Here is a 20,847-nt window from a genome sequence, read left to right on the forward strand (position 1 = left end):
AGCACTACCTCACGTGAGGCAGCAATACCGCAGTGGTATTTCTGTTGTGCAATGCAACTGGCCAAGACTCAGRAAAAGAGACCACTTCTTTGAAGTCCAGGTAATAACTTTAATAGCTTAATTCTATTTGACGATAATCACTGCCCCACATTGCTGCTCCTTACTTCACTGCGAGCCGTTCCCCTTAGTTCCCTGTGCTGTTGGCTGCCTTGCATAGTTATGATTTTGTGACCCGTAAAGGGGGGAGTTATTAAAGATTGGAAACAGCTAGTTATAAGAAATTAGCTTTTTTATTTTTTTCTGCCAATGGAGAAGCCTAAATTAATCTGAAAACAGCATTACTGTGGCACAGAGAGTATATGTAGCATAGAGGGACGTGTGCCATGTATGACAGGAGAGATACGTAAAACAGAATCACATATATATATACGTGTGTATGTACACACACACAGAGGCACAGAGCGCCTTGCTTGCCCGGCGCTCCACGGTGCCGCGGGGCGGAGGCGCAGCGGAGGCTTCCAGCGCTTGGCCCCGAAACGCCGCAGCGCAGCGGGTGCCGGGGGCGGCGGCGCAGCCCCGCTCTCGGCCCGGCCGGACCCCCGCGCCCTGTTCCCCCCGGCCGGTGCCGGGGGAGGCCGTGCCGGGCCAGCCCGGGGCTCCGCGCTGCTCGGCGGCCGCGGCCGCCCCGTCTGCGGCAGTGCCGGGCGCGCACCGCGGCTCCTGCGCTCGGGGCGGGGGAGCCCGCGGGGCGGCTCGTTCCCCGGCGTTCGGGCCCCTGCTGCTCGGGRTCGCCAGGCTTACCTAATAAACACAGGCACCTTTCTCCTAAAAGCCGACACGGTTGGCGTGGGTCAGCAGAAGCAAGGATCTGACGCGTCTAGTGGCCGACCCTGTCCGCCTGTAACTCGAGACTGCAGAGGGGCAGCAGGCGGGACGCGGAGGAGCCCCCCTTTGCACCCCTGTTCGTCCTGTGACCTGCACAGGCAGCTCTCAGTGGGCTGCTGGACAACACAGCTTTCCGGCTCGGAAGAGAGGACGAAGGGAAGAGTGTTTGTGCTGTGAGAAGGTGGCTGCCTCCTTCAGAGACCAGATATTGGGTTTGCAGCCCATATGTGAAGCTGTTGTGTATGTGCAGGTTAACGAGAAAACACTTGCTGTGTTTCACGTTTATCTCGAACCATTTCTGAAGCTGATACTACGAGATCAAGAAGTATACGTATGTATTTTAAATCAGATGTAACATCGACAGGAGTGTTGCAATATCATGGTAGGACTGAGTAGTCTTAACTTAGAAATGATTGATCAACTGTAATAAAGAAGACTCGAAACTTTTGCATGTTAGGAAATGGAGACTTCATAAAACAGGATCTGAAGTGTTTGGGCTTTTTGTTTTTTAACTTATGTATGGGCACATTCATAGTGTTAAATTGCTGATGCAAAACTTTTCTTGGCGTGTCTAACACCTGGGGAAATTAAAAGTCCATAATAGTACTTGAAAACAGACTTGTGTTCTGCTGCATACAATGACAGCACTCAAGGAGCGTGGCTGTGATCTATGCTATTTTTTTAAATTAAGCTTGATGATTTTCTGTTCGAGTTACATAAGAACCTTCACTCATGCAACTTAAAAAATTAATTTGTCTAATATGGCACATCTTTCAATTTATTCATTACTCAGACTGTCTCCTCTGTTCCCAATATCAGCAATCTTTTCTTTGAAATAAATGTTCTTGGCTTATAAAGCATTTGTAAAATAGCTGGGAGTCAGTAGAGTTAGTAACAGATTGGTGTCTAAACATGTTGGATACTATGGAGAGTAATATCTCAAACTGTGTTTATAAGATTGTAAGACAATCTTTTCCTTCACACTGACCTAAAATGTCAACCTCTTCTTCTAATCATGAGCTTTGAAAACAATTACCTTTTGGTCTTTTTTGTCTGCTTCATGGTTGTCATTGGTTTGCATTCAATCTTGCATCCTTTATGGCTGTAGGAATAGACATAATCTTGTTAGATGAAGGTTAATATGCTCAGTTAATTTATCTGATTTGCAATTTGACATGCTAGGTCTCCACTGCCAAGAGCTATCAATGTAATACTAATGTCTAAGAAAAATGTTGTTTGTCATTAAAATTCCATCTCTTTCTACTATTGGACAGAAGATTTGTAGATGTAGGGGTAAACTACATAGAAACCATAGAAGTAGGTAAGTTTCCAGAAGAGTCAACACTAATAAGAGACTTTTGGTATTCTTCTACATGCGAAAGGAAATGAGTCAGAATGTCTTGCAAGTATGATCTTGATGCTGGGAAGTGAGAGAGGAAGAGGTTTTCAGAAGTGAGTCTATAATTCCAAAGGGACAGAAATTCCACTATTAAATAAATGTCCTGACCTTCTATCTGTAAATCTAAGGGGTAGTCAAAACTTACCTTTTACTGATAAGGGTTCTGCAGAACATGTGCAATATTATGAGTCAGGTCTTGTTTTTAGTTCAGTGTAACATGTAAGTACTCCTCACAGAAGATATAAACATCTCTGGAGTCCAGGTAGTCAGTGCAGACTGATCTGATGTTACTATATGCTTGCATGTTTTTCCAACCGACATGAACTTTTTTCATTCCAGGAATGGAAAATCCTGAAGTGGCTGTGAGCAGCTGCAGTGCTCATGATGATGAAAATCTTTGCAGCTACAGACGACACCCATCAGTATCACAGGAGCTGCTTTTGGAAGACCAACTTAGAAGGAAGTTAAAGTTCTTCTTCATGAACCCATGCGAAAAATTCTGGGCCCGGGGCAGGAAACCTTGGAAACTTGGGATTCAGCTACTCAAAATAGCAATGGTGACCATCCAGGTGAGTAACTCTGGAAGCAGGGACTTTTCTTAGTCCATGAGAATTCAAATAAGGAATGCAGATGAAAAATGCTATTCTTGGTCTGCTGTGTAAAGAAGGAGAGGATAGACTGCAAAACAATCTTAGTTGCATATGTGTAGCTTAGATGGTATAATGGGAATGAGATGGTATAATTTTTTCTTAGAAATATTGACTGAAAAATAGCTTTCCTAAGAGTGGAGATTACAGTAACCATGTTTAAGGACTTTACCTTACTTTTTACTTTACTTTTTTTAAAGGATGTCTTGCATGTCTATTCTCCCGCAGCACCTTCTTCATTCTGAGTGTGTGTGGTGGTAGGAAAGGAACAGTGGCTTGTATTACAATATCACAGTCATAAAAATGGAAATTGGTATCTGTTTCATGGTGTTTGCTTGTGTCTTGCGTATGGTATATAAACTCGCTTGTTCTGAATAAACCTGAAATTCTGCCCCACTCCTCTTCTCACTCAGCCTTGCACCACGGATTTCATCTAACAAATTTATCTGCTGCCTAAAATGCAATTATTTGTCTCAAAGTTGTTGGCTAAGAAAGAAGAAAGTTTTTCATATAACCTTTGTAATGCCTCAGATAACAATCCTTCAGAACTGTCTGCATGTGATTTATATTTATGGTGGTGTCAGTGCTATGAAAGTACGAGCATGGAGAAGAATATTTTCCACAGTTGCATGAATGAAGAACCACAGGTATACTAATTCTCTCGTGATACATCTGGCAGTATGTTTGTATTCTCTACTTAACCACTGTCGTTTTAAATATGTAGACATCCTCTGATCTTCATCTGTTCCTTTTTGTAACCAGAAATAAAATCTGATGGTGGAAGAATCTAAATAAGAAAGAAACTAATGTTGATTTATCTTTTTCAGAGAAAATCTGCCAGTAAATAATTAAATCTTAGCACTATTGATTTACTAGTGTATTCCAGTGTCCCTACAATACTGAACTTGTCCACAGAGCATTTCAGTATCTCTGTAACTGAGTTATCCTTATCAAAAGCCAGTTTGCATCAAGCCCATAAAACTAATCTGTAGACTACCGATTCAGACTTATCTCCTGGCGCTTTTTTTTATAATACTCCTGATAATAGGTGTGAAACAGTAGTCACTCAAGAGAATCGTGAGTTCCCACAAACAATACTTCACATTCTTCTAGAGACGTTTTCTGTCCTGGATAATATCTAGCAGGGTTTTATGCTAACTTTTCATAAACAGCTGCAGTATATTTTTTAACAGCTGCAAAGGTTAGCCTGTTACAAGGACAGTGTTCATCAGTTACTCTCAAAGCACCTTTCACCCAAACCTGAGGGAGAGATGTTTGCTTTTCTGAGTTGTCCTTAATTTTCCTTTTCTGCACTGGAGTTAGGACTTCAAAGTGGGATCTGGTTATGTCCTGTTCTGCCTTTTTGGCTGAGGAACACTGATATTCCCCGAGGCAAGTCGTTTTAACGTCAGGCTGAACTAACAAACCATGTGTAACAGTATATGGGTAGCTTGGGTTTGAGATGGTATCATTTTCTTTTTAAAAAGGTGAGTCCTTGGCCAAGATGCCAGTAAATGTGTTAAAGAAACATTCTTGAAACTCAGTGTTTCCTTGAAGTCTTTTGACCTGCTGTGAAATGGAGTAGCTTGCATGTAAGTGCTGTGTCTATCAGTGTGATGAAAGAGTGGCTGTTTGTAGGACAGGATTTGAATTTTAATCCAGAAGCCAATTTTGTCTTCAGACAGGAAATATGAATGTCTTTTTCAGCTGGTGGTTTTTGGATTGAGCAATCAAATGGTGGTTGCTTTCAAGGAAGAGAACACTGTAGCATTCAAACATCTCTTCTTGAAAGGATACATGGACAGAATGGATGATACCTATGCTGTATACACACAAACAGATGTTTATGACCAGATATTCTTTGCAATAAACCAGGTAAGGGTTGTTGCTACAATGTATATAATATACATGCTCTTTACCCTGAACCCTTTCTTCTTCCTCCTTCCCTGACAGCATCTGAAATTGAGCTTGTACAAGTCTCTTAAACCAAGAATGTTGACTTGTTCAGGTTTTTTTTATAGAAGACTCCTCAAAAAAGGGTTTTAAATTCCAAATAAGCCAGGCTTTTGGGGAATAAAACCCAGGATAACTAACTTAAATATATATATATATATATATACATATAGAAGTCAGAGTGACTCCTGGCAGGAACTCTTCATGCCCCATTTGTGCTCCAGAGCTGACTCTTTCTGGGCTTGAGCAGTCTTATCTTCCCTCCTTCCAAAGGGGACCATCTAGAGACATTTGTCAAAGGGACCACACTCAAACTTGAACAAACAAATAAGATGGATACCAGATACCAAATAGCACCAGTTACACACAAAGCTATGGCTCTGGATTGCTCCTACTATTTTTTGATGGTGCAAATGATTCAGTCTCTGTTGTCTCAGATGATCCAAACAAATCAGTAATGTTTTTTCCCTTAAGCTGTTTCTTTGCACTGAGTTGTCTAGAAGTTAGTACCATAGGTCAGAGCGTGTAATAACATGCTTTGCATAGACAAAGATACAGTAATACCGATCTTGCTACTTGGCCTTATATCACAGTTTTTGTGTGGTGTATATCAATAGGTAACCTGTTGCCAGTCAATACTAGTGTGGTACTTGCGTAAAGAAAACAAAATACAATCTGGTTCTATTTGGTTAACAAACCTGATTTACACTGTCAAATCTCTGTGCTTAATAAAGCATAAAACTCTCTGATGGCTAATTTGTTGGTCAAGTGACTTCTAACCATGAATGCAAAAGGCTGGCCTGTAACAGGCAGACTTGCATCTTGCGATGACATTCATCTGAAGCGCTCAGCTGCCAAGGAATGCTCCTCTAATCCCAAGCTTCCTGGCAGTTGTCAGACAGCTATCTAGACTAAAACTTTAATACCTTATAGGACATGTAATTTAGCTCACCTTCCTTAAATTTTGAAGTGGATATTGCTGGATTGAAAAGGAAGACTGTCCCAGGGCAACAGCGCCAGAATATACCACCATGTGGGTATATGCTACTTTCACACAGACCTTTCTTGAGAGGTGTTAAACCTAAATATTTATTTGTCTTAAAGTCCTATGGAAGTAAATACAAAAATCTGTACATCAGTTCTCCATTTCACAGATAAGTATAAGAGTACTGTCTTGCTTCAGGGAAGGAGAGGTGAGGATTTAATATGAAGATCTGAATGTATGAAGAGCTTACATACACATAGACCCCTATGAGGACAGCAGAATAAGATATAATAAATTACTGAACACAGAAATAACTTTCTTCCAGAATTACAGAACACCGAAGTGGAAAAAATGATGTCTGACAGACAAAAATTCTGAAAGCCATTTGGAAGGAGAGAACACATGCTGCTACTTATTCTTGATATTAAATAATACAAATTTTATTGTTTGGAGAAGTATAGACTTTCCAGCTATCACTGAATGTGGGACAAACTCAAAGATTGTTAAAGAATAAGTTAAACTTACTGAACRTTTGGCTTTAGTTTGGAAACCTGCAATGCAGGTGGGATGGAATGATTGTTTTTCCACTTTTCCTGTACTGTGTCCTTGATTGTTGTGCAGGGAACTGAAGCCTACAGACTGGGGCTAAACTAATAACAATTTAAATGGAGCAAAGAATTAATGGAAGACTAGATAAACCCTAAAGACACTTTGATCTTACTACTCTGCCTATACTAGAAGCAGGAAGGAGATTTAAGTATGTACTACTATATGAGCTCTAATATACAGAGGGTCTGGTGTGTTAGGGAGATCCCTTGAATTGGATGTATTATTTGCCCTGTGACCAGAGCTGTATCCCCATTACGTAAAAGTGGATATATGCTATCACATGGTTTTCTATGTCATTGGTCAAAGTATTAGGCCTCTCATAAATAACGTATTGCTAAATTAGTTGCTGAAATAGCTGAATATTGTTATACACCTAGAATAAAGCCATTTCTGAAAAGAACCAATGGACAAATCCATTGATTTGTCAGAAAAAAGAAACAGAGTAYCTGTCATTGTTAGAGCATTAGACTTGTGGTGACATCCTTAAAGCTAGTCAGTATATTAATTCTGCACTAAATGAAGTCCTTGTATTGGAGCCAGAATGCTTTGCAAATAGTGAATTAGGCTTTCTAGTAAGGATTGTAAACAGAAAAAATAATAAGCAAGGAGTTATTTAGACCCTAATCCTGCATTTCGTGCCTTTGCCAAGTACCTTAAAAGTATTTGAGGACTCAGCTGTAGAGTGGTGTAGTGTAGGTTTCCAAATTCTTTAGGTGAACTTTAAAATAAAAAGGTGGGTTATACCACAGATCCAAACACTTCTGGCTTTTTCAGAAACCAACATTTCTGGTGCGTCTGACTTGCCTTCTCTATTTGTTCTGAACTTGAGTACTTACAGCTGCCCAACATCTCTGTTGGAAACCATGCTTATGAAAAGAGGGGAGCAGAAGAGACAGCTCTGGCTGTATGTCAGCAGTTCTACAAGCGAGGAACCATCTGTCCTGGAAATGACACCTTTGATATAGACCCGGAGATTGTGACTGGTGATAAATCTAATCTATTGTATCAGTTCTTGGGGAGGAGGGACCTTAAAATTCTGATGAATTCCTAACAAATATCTAGTATTTTATAGTCCAGTCAAATGGGCTGTATTAAACTTATTACCAACCAAAACTGGTAAGAAAACTACTGTATAACTAACCTCTACTCCTTACTTCCAACAAAACAGTCATTTATGCCTACTTCCACAAAAAGTGATGGGCCATTAGCACCCATGATTGTCTAATGCAAGTATTTCAGGCTAATTTCACAAGTCTTCCCTGTGAAGCAGGATTTAAACACCTCATTCATGAGGAATAACTTGGCTGGTGCTCATGGAAGCAAATGTATTTGTAAACTAGCCTCCAAAATGGCTCATCACTTAAGCATGCTATCTTGGCTACTATAGTCAACAGCTCTTAGAGCTGTGAGAATGGGAAAGGCAGGTTACAGTTAAAAAGCATGTGATAACCCATCTGATATTACTGTGTGTACTTCTCTGTTACAGACTGCTTGTACATTGAGCCAATGATGCCTTTAGACAACCGAACTGTGGGAAAGCACAATTTGAATTTCAGTCTGGATTTCCACAGGTGAGGAGGAATAGCTGCTTCCTATATTGATGTATTCCTGCATTTTTCCCTGTGAAAACCTAATATGAAACTGTATTGCAGGCTGGTGACAGTACAGCTCATGTTCAATCTGAAGGCAATCAACCTCCAGACTGTTCGCCACCACGAACTCCCTGACTGTTACGATTTCACCCTGACAGTACGTAGAAGCCTGCCATGTGTCTTTCTGTTCAAGATGAAAACTAGTTCTTACTGATTTAACCAATGCAGAGGGTTTTTAAGTGTGTTRGGCATCATTAACTGGTCCCCAATGGTGTCTGGATTACTTTGTCATGACTTAGTAGCCCGTCAATAACTGTCAATTGCAACTGTAGAAGGTTAAGCTTTAAGTGCTCCTGATGATATACTCCTTAAGCACTTCTTTGGCTTACAGCCTTGTGTGCTCTAATCCGCTTGAAGTATCATAAAAGCATAAACCTCTTTTCTTTAGAGAGATGCTTCTAGGAATAGTTGTTTTCAGCTCATGGAGGATTGAGGCTGTAATTTAAAAAAAATTTTCACTTGTATTTCAATATCTAGTTGATCAAGCAATTTGTAGCAAATTGCAAATTTGTGGCAAACCTGTGGTCCACCATCTTAGGTCTTTTGTTTTAAAAATCTTTATCTGAATAAACTGGAACTACCTTAAGCTTATATAAGTTTTGTTACTTCTTCCCTAGGAGTATTATTCTGAATCATTATGCAAGGTTAGCAATGCAATATGCTAAATATATAATGGTTTAACTGTAAAAAGACATGCACTTTTTATTAATATTTTTTGTTGATACAGATAATGTTTGATAATAAAGCACACAGTGGAAGAATTAAAATAAGTCTAGACAATGACATAGCAATCAGGGAATGTAAAGACTGGCATGTTTCTGGATCAAGTAAGTGATATAAATGTGTTCAAATTTTCATTTGTCACACTAGCACAATGTTTGTTAACCTTTTTCTTTACTGAAAGATGAGGCGCTATTGACATATATTGTCTAATAGGTACATTCTAAATCCTGTTTTCTAAGGAATTGTTGTTTTGCTCTTAAACTTTTGATTTGAAATCTTGGGAACCCAGCCATACTGTTACTCTCATTAGCAGTTCTCAAACCTTGTACCACTGGTAGTGTCAACTGAAATTTCTTCCACAAATCACTGTTTATCCTTCTAGTTTTAGCTACTAACTTTATGCTCCTCATTGGTTAAGGTAGGGCTGTGAACCATTGTTCTGGTGCCAAGCAGCAGGTCATGTGGCAATGGTAGAAAGTTTAAACTAATTCACTCTTATTTCAGGAGTTAACACAAGGAAAAGTAAGGAAGCACTCTTGCTAAGTACTGCTAGGTTGAAGAGGCTAGAAACACATCTGATTGATTGCTCCTTAAATGTTTTGGGGTATGTAGTTGAGTGTAACTGAGATGCACAGTATGGTTAGATATCTTCAATCAGCTACTAACAAGAGCACCCTTTGTTAGCAGCTGTTGGATCTGGTCAAAGCTCATATGAGATCTTTTTGATTGGCAAAGCTAATCTCTTTGGAAGAAGTTTTCCAGGAGTCTAAATTCCATTTGTTGTTTCTTACTTTTTTGCTGAAATAAGCAATAGGATGAATAAGATCTGTTTTTCTACTTTGCTGCTTGCCCCTTTGCTATGTTAACATTAGGAATTTCCCCACGAAGAGCTCGTAGTAAAAAGGAGACTTCTTTGTAATGATCCAGATTGCAATTAATTTGGGGAACTTAATGAAATGCATTACAGAGGACAAAACACACCACTTATGCAAATACATATCCCACTGACAGTCTTTATCAACTAGCATTGCTAGCTGCCACGTTATGAATGCACACCAGATGGCATGCTATCTAATAGATTGCTTGTGCAGCAATATAATATGGTTTTGATACCAGGCTTCTATAATGATTCATATTTGATATCTATGTAGATTGCCTAGCATCCAGCTCTTTAACAGTTTTCAGAATCATCTCCTGGAGTACCCTCTGCTGTATTCTAAACCCAAGGAAAAATAGACAGGCAATGATTGCAAATGGATACTAACAAATTGTGTTTATTTTGTATTAAAGTACAAAATCAACTTAAATGCCAACAGTACATGTGTTAGTCACTTTGGTATAAGCAAGGAGTAGGTGGGCTCTTCCTGGGTAGAATGGTAGGTAGCTTTGTGAGGTCAACTACAACTTCAGTATCCTGTTTTGGAGAATTGCTGCCTGTTCTTGCAATTTTAGCATTTGTTACAATTTTTTCTTCAAATGTAATCCCTCTTTTAGCATTAAAAATCTAATCCTTTTTATCCTGTCTCCATCTAGTTTCAGCTGTATGATAGGTATAACAAAAAGTAAGATGTTCAGTGGTAATTTTGGTGCAAAATTTGACCTTAATTGATCAAGAATGTGATTTTTAGTAACATAAGAGATGGGGAACGCGTGTCCAGCTCAATGTTGGTCTTGGCTATCTGAASAGCTGTGCAAATTCTCTGCATTGCTCTAGGAGAGAAAACTCATCTGTTAGTCAAATACTGACATGGAAGAGTAGATACATACTGTAAAATACCTGGGACTTTTTTAGACAAGATCTGTGGCTCCAAAGGCCAGTCCAGCACTTGTAAAATGGAGAACTCCCACCTCTAATTCTGCAGGGTTTTAAGAAGCGCTTGCTGTCTGATGTGTGATATTTTTGATGTAGTATCAACCTTCCTAAATTAATTGAAGTGGTATATCTAATGCAGATATGTTTGTGTCTCATGAAAATATTAGACAAGCTTTCAAGGGAGAAGTAATAAGATTTTTCTTAATTCAGTTGTATAAACATAATAAGTAGCAAAATTTGATTCTTACTTGAATAGTCAAGCTGTTTCACAAGATGAAATGTATCTCATTTTAAACATCTTTATTTTTGTTCTTGCAGTACAGAAGAATACTCATTACATGATGATCTTCGATGCTTTTGTTATACTGACTTGTCTGGCCTCATTGATCCTTTGCACACGATCAGTGGTTAAAGGAATTCGGCTCCAAAGGGTGGGTATAACTCTTTCTGAAGAAAGTCTGTGTGTCTTTTGTTAGTCTGATTAACTTCTTCCTTGCCTTCTTCCCCCTAGGAATTTGTAAGCTTTTTCCTACATTATTATAAGAAAGAAGTATCTTTCAGTGATCAAATGGAATTTGTCAATGGATGGTACATCCTGATTATAGTTAGTGATGTCTTAACTATTGCTGGATCAACTTTAAAGATGGAGATACAAGCCAAGGTAAGATATTTACATTTTTAGGCAGAAGCAAAATGGGTTATAGTTGTCCCAGCTGGGTTTAAATTCCTCAGAGGACTGTAGGCTGGCTATACTTGATTCTGAGTGGTATGAAATTTTAAAACTCCATCTTCTCTTCTGGAACTATAATTCAGATATTTTGTTTCCAGTTGTGAGATTTAAAAACTCCAAATATCACTTAATGTTATAGTTCTGTTCCTCTCTGCTCCCTTCTGTGACTCCAAGAAGTAAAATTAACTTTATCTCTGAAAGTTCAAGACTGTTGACGTCCTCTTCTTTCCCCATTTAGGACCACTTATCCTTGCTAATTTGATGTGTTTTTTCAATTTAGCATTTAACTTTCTGTTTCACATTTAGAAAGTGTTTAATTGGCATAGAGAATCTCTCCTTAAACATCACTTTACTGCTTTCCCAGCTCTGGTTTCCAGCATGTACATAAAAATCAGCCACAGCCTGGTTCTAGGCCCTCAATTTCTAATATAAACTTGTTGTAGAAAAAAATCTCCATTAACATACTACATACAGCCAGAATTAGTGAACAAAAAATATTACAATATGCTATCCTCAAGCACTCTAACATTCAGATAATGTTGTTCTTCACCAAATCTATAGCAGACTTTGAAGTGTGACATTGCAACACAACAGACTTTGGACTATGGTGATGAAAGGATAATTCTGAAATCCATCTGGTGACAGCTTGACCGTCACAGACGCCCTGCACAAATTGCCCTATCTTAGCTTAGGAGCTATAAACTCAATTCTGAGGAATAAAAAGAAGCTAAGAGGAAGTTAGCTGAGATAAGAGATAACTCCATCCTGTTTTGGGATAATGTGAAGATGAGAACAAGACTGGAGTAAGATCTTGCATTTTGGGTTCCTGTATCTTACATATCTAAATACCTATATTTTGATATGTGTCTTTCCTAAAACAGTATTTTACTAAAACTCTTCTCTACAGGCACATTTCATTCATTTTGCAAGCCTTGTGGATCATATAATAAGATCTTGTTCCATGTCATCACATGAAAGTTAACAGCTGAGTAACTGTAAAAAGTTCATATTAAAGTGGCCTAAACTTGTTTTTTATCAAGCTGCAAATGATTTTTTCTAATATACAAGATTAGCCAGCTCTTAGATGAATAAAAAGTCTTCGCTATCTTCTGTTTTTATTCAAGTAAGCTGTCCTGATCTGAGTAGGACATCCTAATTTGGGACAGTTGCATTACAGAGTAGAGCTGCAATTCAAGGAACAGTGTATGTGCTAACTTAGATGAAAGTAGGCCAGTGTGTGTAGGTGGAAAAACAGTGACACACCAATAAAATATAAACAAAGTTCTGCTTAGAACTAATTAGAAGCTAGTTATTCTTCTCCTTAATAACTTTCTACAGCTGCTGGTTCCTTTCTACATAACAAGATCCTCCTTAATATTTATCTGAACTTTGCTGAAAAGTCATGCTATTTTTTTTTTTTAATTCTTTGCTTACATACTGGAAGAACTTTTTTTACTCTTCAGTTCTAAAAGTACATCTACACTGTACATTGGGATGTGGTAGAGAGATTCCCAAGCTGGTACTGGGAATCTGTTGGTGCAGTTGCTGGATTCTGGAAGCAGCATAAAAATGTTTGCAGTGCCACTCTGCAGGATTTAGTGAGTTGGGTATAGAGTGGGTGTCTCTGCAGCTGTGGTGCAGAAAAACGTCCATATGTAAGGCATGTGAAATGAATTACACTTGCAAGTTCCTTTGCTCCTTGGTGGGACTTTTGCTCTCTAATATATATTGCCCCAAACTAGTTTTTAATGGAAGAGACTTCCAAGGAAAAAAAAGTTTCTTAGCAGATCTGTGTAGTAATTAGAGCTGCAGTCTAGAACCTGTCAGTCGTTATAATACTTGATTATTTATTTATTTTTTTTAGAGTCTGACAAGTTATGATGTCTGTAGCATACTCCTAGGAACATCCACTATGCTTGTGTGGCTTGGAGTCATTCGCTACCTAGGTTTCTTTCAGAAGTATAATGTAAGGATCTCTGGGGATCTTCGTGCTGGTGGTATTTATTTTGTTTGTTGTTATAAGACAACTGGAAAAAATGCCTGGTTGAATTCTTACTATTTGTTTTGGTTTCTGCAGCTCCTCATTCTAACACTGCGAGCAGCATTGCCTAATGTAATGAGGTTCTGCTGTTGTGCTGCTATGATCTATCTGGGCTATTGTTTCTGTGGATGGATTGTACTGGGACCTTACCATGTGAAGGTAATATGGCTTGACATGAAAAAGGCAACTTGAATAATAGAATGGATTCCAAATAAATGATAYATTACTACTGCTGTCTAGTGACAAGGCTTCCCTTAATATAAAAATAGTGCATCTTCAACATGATGCTGCTCTGTTTAAAGAGTCAGACTTCCATGACTCAGTCAGACTTTCCTCTAGTTACGAAAGCTCTGAGTCAGAAGTGGAAGATGCTGTGACTCCCAATCACATGCTGGGAGTCCTGTGTGGTATTTTGAGAAACAGATTTCATTTTGCAGAACACCAGTATTAGACTAAAGCTTTCAAGACTTTATCCTTGTCTATTATAAAAGTGAAATTGGCTTATCCACTCTAGCAAGAATTTACAGGTGAATGAATTGAGTGGGTCTGGGGGGCTGACCACCTTTGTTCATTCCCCAAATGTTTTCCTGTTAGCACTGCACTTTGTTGTACTCTGGAGATACAAAGGTTGAGATCCAAGGCAGCCAGTCAGCAGCCGTGTATCTTATTCATGTTATGTACAGTCTTTGAATTCAAATAAAGTGGCCACCAATGTTCCTGTCTTTTTCCCTTCTCTGTAGTTCCGTTCTCTGAATATGGTTTCTGAATGCCTTTTTTCATTGATAAATGGAGATGACATGTTTGCCACCTTTGCAAAAATGCAGCAAAAAAGTCACTTGGTTTGGTTATTCAGTAGGATCTACCTCTACTCCTTCATCAGTCTGTTCATCTATATGGTGCTAAGTCTCTTCATTGCACTCATTACAGATACATATGAAACCATCAAGGTAAGCATGAACTCTTACTCTTTGGTTGGAGAAAAAAGACAAGATTGGTGTTATTGAGACTCATCTCGCTCAATATTTTGACTTACTGTGTATGCCAATTTAAAGAATAAACATAATGACTACTTCTGAGGGTACAGAGAAGTGGCAGGGAGAGATGTTTGATCCTTCCCTATTTCAGTTTTCTTACAAGCCTATCTGATTTCCTGTTCCAATGGAAACTAAGTATCTACTTAAAAACAGTGATTTCATATTCAGCTGTTTGAATCTTCTAATTGCAGCCTTGGCCAGTGTCTGAAAAGTGGTCTTGGAAGGATTTGGGTTACTGTATGTTTAGCCTTGTTAAAAATTTAACTAACTACGTTTTTTTTAGCACTACCAGCAAGATGGCTTTCCAGAGACAGAACTTCAGACATTTATATCGCAGTGCAAAGACTTACCAAACTCTGGCAAGTACAGGTTAGAAGAGGAGAGTTCTGTGTCTCTTTTTTGTTGTTGTAATGGTAGGTACCTGAGTTAAAATTATACATTAATATATATCCAAAGCAACACACCACAAACTGTCCATGGTCAAATGTTTATGAAGAACACTTAAATTTTGGAGTGGGGGAAGGGGAGAAAAAAAGCAACAAACATGAACTATTTCTAGTACTCTAGAATGGAACACTATTGAAATGTCTCCAGCCAACAAACTTTTTGGTAGAGGTAAGGGAACCCTTACATTAGGAATTACTTAACATATGCAAAACAGTACAGGAAGTTAGAGAATATATGTCATATAGAATATACTTACATGGGGAAGGAAATGGGGGCATATTTTGGAGCAGGGATAAAATAAAGCTTGTAGTGAGACAGTCTAGAATCGAGAGCCATTGTTCCGATTGATGGCTTTGAGAGGGAAGTGTGGGATGAAGTAGAGCAGGCCATCTTGCTCCTGGGTAAAGGGCACTGAAATGTTAATATTTCCTCTTCTGCACACACCACTCAGTTTAATCAGGCACAAAACCTAACACAAGGTGGGATGGGGGGATGTAATCCTCTTGCCACTTACTTGGGTCAGATCAGGACTTTGGAAGAGCATTCAAAAATGAAAACTTGGTTACTCTCAAGCAAGTTGCTCTTCAAGAGTATTGGGCAATCAGCACAGCCCTGGACTCAAAGGGAGCTGTTGGCACTTTAAGTGCCTGATTTCAGAACCTTATTTTCTAAATTGTTGGCCAACTCTTTAATCATTTTATCGTGGTGGCAAATATTTTGATCCATGTGCATTCCTCATATAACATGCATGTTAGCGTTACAAACTGTTTTTATCTGAAAATAGTGTAGTTCTTTCTCTAGAAGGTAAACCAGAGGCTGACTTTGCAGTTACCTGTAAATACTGAACATTGCTCCTTTAGCTCAGTAGTCTGCCCTTCTGGCTTTATTTTGAAACAAATGATATGTAGGAATAAATATGTGTCTCAAGTGGGAAAGGTATGGATGTTGCATTATGGATTCTATGGTTTCTGCTCCTTAAATAGTCATATGGTCTTACAGTACACCAAAGGCTTCTCTTAAATTCTTGTAAATATTCAAAATGTTTTATGGTGGTTGGTAGCACTTTTCTTATCAGTATATGTCAAATGAGTGATTAAATAGTTAGGAACATTTTTAAGGCTCCATGTTTAATGAAACTATTATTTTGATGTGTGTACCTGACTTTTCTCCTCCTTGCCTGTACAGGTCCTAGCGAAGATATTTAATGGATTGTGGGAGCGTATTTTGGAGACTTTAAAACAGCACCCATTTTAAGAACTGGATAGTGGTCTTGGTGGAAGATCTTATACCTTAAGCCTAAATTTCCTTTTCTCCAAAAATAGTGCAAAGCTGTGAAGAAGCTTGTGATAAACATAGAGTCTTTCTGATTAGGCACTCTCACTTCTAGTTCAGGTTTGAGGGKTTTTTTTAAGCTTTTTCCTACTCGTTTCCTAAGTTAAATTGCACTAGAATGCAAAGGGCATTACAAAGCTGTGTTCAGAGACTTGGCTAGATTATACAAGTAGACTAGAAATGCGGTAAGTAACTTTCAGCTATACATAGAAATAATATTGGACAACTGCAACTTTGACTACCAAACTAGCCCTCAGTACTGCAAGCATTATCCATCAATGGCTGACTAGTTAGTGAATGAATTAAAGCACACTCCAGTGCCCTCAGGCTTTTTGTTTTTCCCAGTTGTAGTAAAAATAACTGAAATTATGAAATTCAGTGTAACTTGCTTCTGGAGACAGTACAGTGAATTGATTCAAATATGGCTCAGGGTATAAAATAAATACTTATATAAATGTAAGTTATGCCATTTGACATAACTGGCAGTCTTTTCTCAGAGAGGCCAGACATATGGCAGCCCAAAATTAAGTTTGAGGGATGAACTGAGTAGAGAAATGTAGGTGTTCTCCTTTATCTAACTTCAGTTAGGATCGGTTACAGTCTTCGGCTTCTTTTAGCAGTGTGCTGACCTTATGTTTTTAAAGAAAAAGCACTTTCAAAATATCTATTTTTTTTATTTAAAACCTTCYTCTGGTACACAGGTCAGTAAACCTGGAGACTAAATTAAGTTAAATATGTGGGAGTTAAGACTCTGAGAGTCATATCTCTTCACACTTCAGAAGCTGGGTGTTTCAAACCAAGCTAATAATCTGGTACTGTCAGGGGCTCTCTGAAACATTAGATCCTATTAAAAAATTATGAAGGTTAAATTTTGACAGCTTAGTTGATATCTTTTTTTCATTGTAATACTATTTAATGGATGCCTTATTTTCTATAGTCTATTCACTCTGGGAGCAGAATAGAAAAAACAAAGGGAAGCATATTTTAGATAACTTGCATTTGTAAGCAACAATCATATAGGTATTTGTGAAAATGTATAATGAAATGCTGTATACTGTGCACAAACATGGAGGACACTAAACATACTCTGTCTGAATGTTTACATATTGTAGGAATGTGCTACAATAAACATTTGCAGTTGCAGTAAGTATTGAGTGCGTCTGTATTCATTTTAAGAGTAAAAATGTTGCCAGGTTAATACAGGAGCTTTTTCATAGCAATATGTAATTTCTGGCTTGAAACAGAGTGCTGAGTGTGCAAACTTGCAATAGCCTGTAGTCAAGGTAGTTGGTGTGGACCCTGATCAGGATCTGTTCCCAGTTAGGTCTTGTCTAATAGCTTTTCAGAGTTTGTCATTGAATCGAATAAGCAAGTATTAAACCTTACACTAAAAGTGCTGCTTGTGCATTATATGAGGTTCAAATTCAGTAAAGGCAAACCAAATGCAAGGTATAGTCAAAACAAACTATTCACAGTATCTAAAAGTTTCCTGTATTGAGATAGTTGTCTTTCAGCAGTCACCTGAGATTGTAGACTTTTGAATCTTTTCAGAGAGATTCAAGGCTACCTTGCCTTGAAAAGCAAATATTAAGTGACTATCTGTTCTGTTGACACTTTAAATTCCTTGTGGCTCTTTGACAACACACAATATATAATCACTATAGTATAAAACAGTTTGTGCAAGGAATTCTGACAAGGTTGGCAAGCATTTTAGAATCACTGAAATGCAGAAGGCTGACTTCTTAGCAAGGCTTTTTCATATGAAGCTAGGATAAAGTTAAGATTTTGGTAGAAAATATGAGGCTTCTATTGAAAACTGCTCATTCAAGATTTTTACCCATAATAAATCTTTCCTGATTTCTTCCCCTCAGTGAGTAACTTGCTCAAAATGCAGGTGCATTCTGTAAACAACTACAAAGTACTTTGTTTTCCAACACATCCATAATGTAAGTATTAACCTGATTTCATTTAGAAATGGAGTGGAATATATGCCTCATCACTGTTAATTTCTGAAATTGATGACAAATTTCAACACAATTTGTCAGAGCTCTAAAATATCAAATTCTTATAAAGTTTTACAGAAGTGGGGAGAAATCATGTTAATAGAAATCTGCAGTATGAGCACAAGGCATGAAAAACAACAATGGGTGACCCCAAAGCAGGAAAAGGTATTGTGTGTGGATTATTTTAATTTCTAATAAAATAAGTCTGCTGCTGCAGAATGATTTCTGGTGCCTAAAGAGCAAGTTTCACTCTGAAGTTTGTTCTGCAGTAAGATCCCAGTTAGATTCTTTATCACAATCACAGGTTGTTTCTTAAGGCTAAAAAGTCAATCAGCTGAGACACAAAAATTAATTGGAAAACCATGCTCTGTTAGTTCTGTTGTACTACACAACTTTTAATTTAGCACTGCTGGCAGTTGTGTGGTTTGGGGGAGGAAAAGAGTTGATGAAAGGCGACTTGCATTCAAACAATAATGGGCAGGGTCATAATGTGAAGCCATAGGGAAAGGGCTAGCTCAGTTTAGGAGATGGATGTGTAAAGCAAGGGATAGAATGGGGCAGGGGGGAAGAGGAGGGACAAACCTGTGATAAAGCTAGCAGAGTAGCTATTGCATAGTTTGTTGTCGATGCTACTATGTGGGGGGAAGAAGAAACATACTCTGAAAGGTTAGCTTACACCTGCGCAAAATATCCAGTTCTGAAAGTAAAACCAAACATTGTACTACATATCTGATATCTATTCTGGTTTTTAAGAAAACCRGAAACACTAGCATTTATTGTTCTCCTTGGTATTAATGTTGGCAATCTAAGTGCCTGCTATCCAGATTGCTGACCTTGCTCAATTCTTTGTGTTCAGGATCTTGATCCACATTATTTGGCTCACGTGAGAAGAAGCTAGTCTGTCCTGTTTTCTAGTTTACTGGCTGTGTTCACGAAAAAGTGAAGCTCTAGCAGGAGATCTATCTTTCCATCTGTGCGGTGGCTGCTCCTGTTGGGTTTGTGGTGGGGCTTTTTACCCTTGTTTCTTGTCAAAGTATGGTGTGCTGGTTAAGGCCTCACAGAGCCAAAAACCACAACAATGATCTTATTTAAAAAAAAAAGAGGTCTTGACCTCTAATGTCAACATTAGCAATGCTAGTAACATATATAAAGCAGCACCSTGGAGAATGAGTATCTTTATGCTGATGCAATCAGGCAGGCACAGATAGAACTGTAAAATGCAAGTGGGGAGAGCAAAGAAGCAGATAAAGCACTGGATAAACTCATTACCCATCCAAATGCCATCCTAAGGAATACAGAGCTTTAATACTGTCCAAAGGAGGTGTGGAGTGGTGAGAGAGTGCCTTTGTTCTGATTCTGTGCTCTGGAAAATGGCTGCTTGAAAAATACTGATTGTCAGTACTACCTCCTCATGAAAATAACTTGCAAGGTGCCAGACTTACCTAACAGATGTGCTGATAACTGAAGCTCATTTCAGTGCCAATGCTTTGCACACCCCCAGGTAGCGAGAACCTCTTGTTTGCTGCAAAGCTCACATCTATTAATAGAATGAAGTTAAACTGAGGAGGAGGGAGAGGTGGGGGCTATATACTTGTTTCTGGGTACCAGTTTCCATGTTGGGTAGAAGCATTCTCTCAAGGGAAGGTGAGCAGTGTGCATGCAAAAAAGGAAGGAAACAAAGCCAGATATTGTCATACTTTTCCAATAAAAAATGTGTATAGGCATAATTTATCTCTGGTAGATGGGGGAAAAAAACAGATGCTGCTGTAAACCCTCAGACCAATGATCTGATCTGTATGAGGCATCTTCCTGTCTGCAGCAGTAGCAGATACCAGATGCTTCAGAGGAAGCCTTAAGAAAACTTTCACGCATGGCCTGACTTAACGCTCATGCAGCTAATTTTGAGTATCTTCAAAGTGATGTTTGTGTGGACTTTTGTTCCTTCTTCCCCCTTAAGTGGGGTGAGTGTGACTAAGCACAGCATCTCCTGAAAGCGTGCCACCTTGTTAAGCAATAGCGTGCTCTATCCTGCCATTCCTACTGTTAACACAGTCTGTCCCCATCTTGTAGGCAGGTGGAGAACCCACAGTCCTTGTAGTGAAGCCTCCTCTTCCAGGTCTCCATTCTCTTTTGAACATCCTAGTTTGGAATGACCACATCAAAGCACACTGTCAGAGGCACTGAAGAGCCCTCCTAGCTGCGGAAGGACCAGCTCTGCAGCGGCTAATCTAACCTGAGGCACTGCGCGCCGGCTCTCACCTGCAGCACCGACTAACGTGCCTTACTGTGCTAAGTATGAGCCTAAGCATTGGTGACTGCCCTGAGGAGATAAGTAGACTTGGTAGAAAGGAGGGAGCTTGATCTGCTCTTTAGACTGGTAAAGAGGGGGTTTGTTTGTTTGCTACACAAGGGCTGGCTCCACACCTCAGTAGGGTTCTTGTAAAATATATTTCTCTGGGAAAAGCTCTAGCAAAAATTCAGATGATGGGGCTGAAAAAAGCCAACTGTTCACCCCAGAAGTGGAGCCGGACTTCTTTGAATCCAGTTAGCCCACACGTCTACCTGCCTCCGAAGGCCCTGGGGGCCGCGTGGGG

General features: G+C 39.0%; 2 protein-coding genes across 7 annotated transcripts in view; one reads left to right on the forward strand and one right to left on the reverse strand.

The window, feature by feature from the left end:
* WDR63 (WD repeat domain 63) overlaps positions 1-889 on the reverse strand; it is a 34,147-nt gene extending 33,258 nt beyond the window's left edge. Inside the window, exon 1 of the mRNA XM_026057609.1 lies at positions 802-889. The gene's annotated coding sequence lies outside the window, so the exon portion shown is untranslated. The remainder of the gene's footprint in view (positions 1-801) is intronic.
* MCOLN3 (mucolipin 3) lies at positions 14-17,400 on the forward strand. 6 transcript variants are annotated; one of them, XM_026057625.1, is made up of 14 exons: positions 14-100; positions 2,624-2,853; positions 4,639-4,806; positions 7,308-7,461; positions 7,965-8,049; positions 8,131-8,227; positions 8,858-8,957; positions 10,985-11,097; positions 11,178-11,327; positions 13,261-13,362; positions 13,474-13,596; positions 14,178-14,384; positions 14,755-14,884; positions 16,104-17,400. In XM_026057625.1, the coding sequence occupies exons 2-14, from the start codon at positions 2,626-2,628 to the stop codon at positions 16,121-16,123; spliced, it is 1,677 nt and encodes a 558-aa protein (XP_025913410.1). In that variant the 5' UTR covers positions 14-100; positions 2,624-2,625; the 3' UTR covers positions 16,124-17,400. The 6 variants fall into 6 exon arrangements, with proteins under 6 accessions (XP_025913410.1, XP_025913409.1, XP_025913413.1 ...); XM_026057624.1 differs by lacking the exon at positions 14-100 and adding an exon at positions 1,132-1,216; XM_026057628.1 differs by lacking the exon at positions 14-100 and adding an exon at positions 1,132-1,216 and having other exon boundaries at positions 14,755-14,840.
* The last annotated feature ends 3,447 nt before the right edge of the window (positions 17,401-20,847 follow it).

Source organism: Apteryx rowi, unplaced genomic scaffold, assembly GCF_003343035.1.
Source record: "Apteryx rowi isolate R43461 unplaced genomic scaffold, aptRow1 scaffold_14, whole genome shotgun sequence".
NCBI classification, from domain to species: domain Eukaryota; kingdom Metazoa; phylum Chordata; class Aves; order Apterygiformes; family Apterygidae; genus Apteryx; species Apteryx rowi.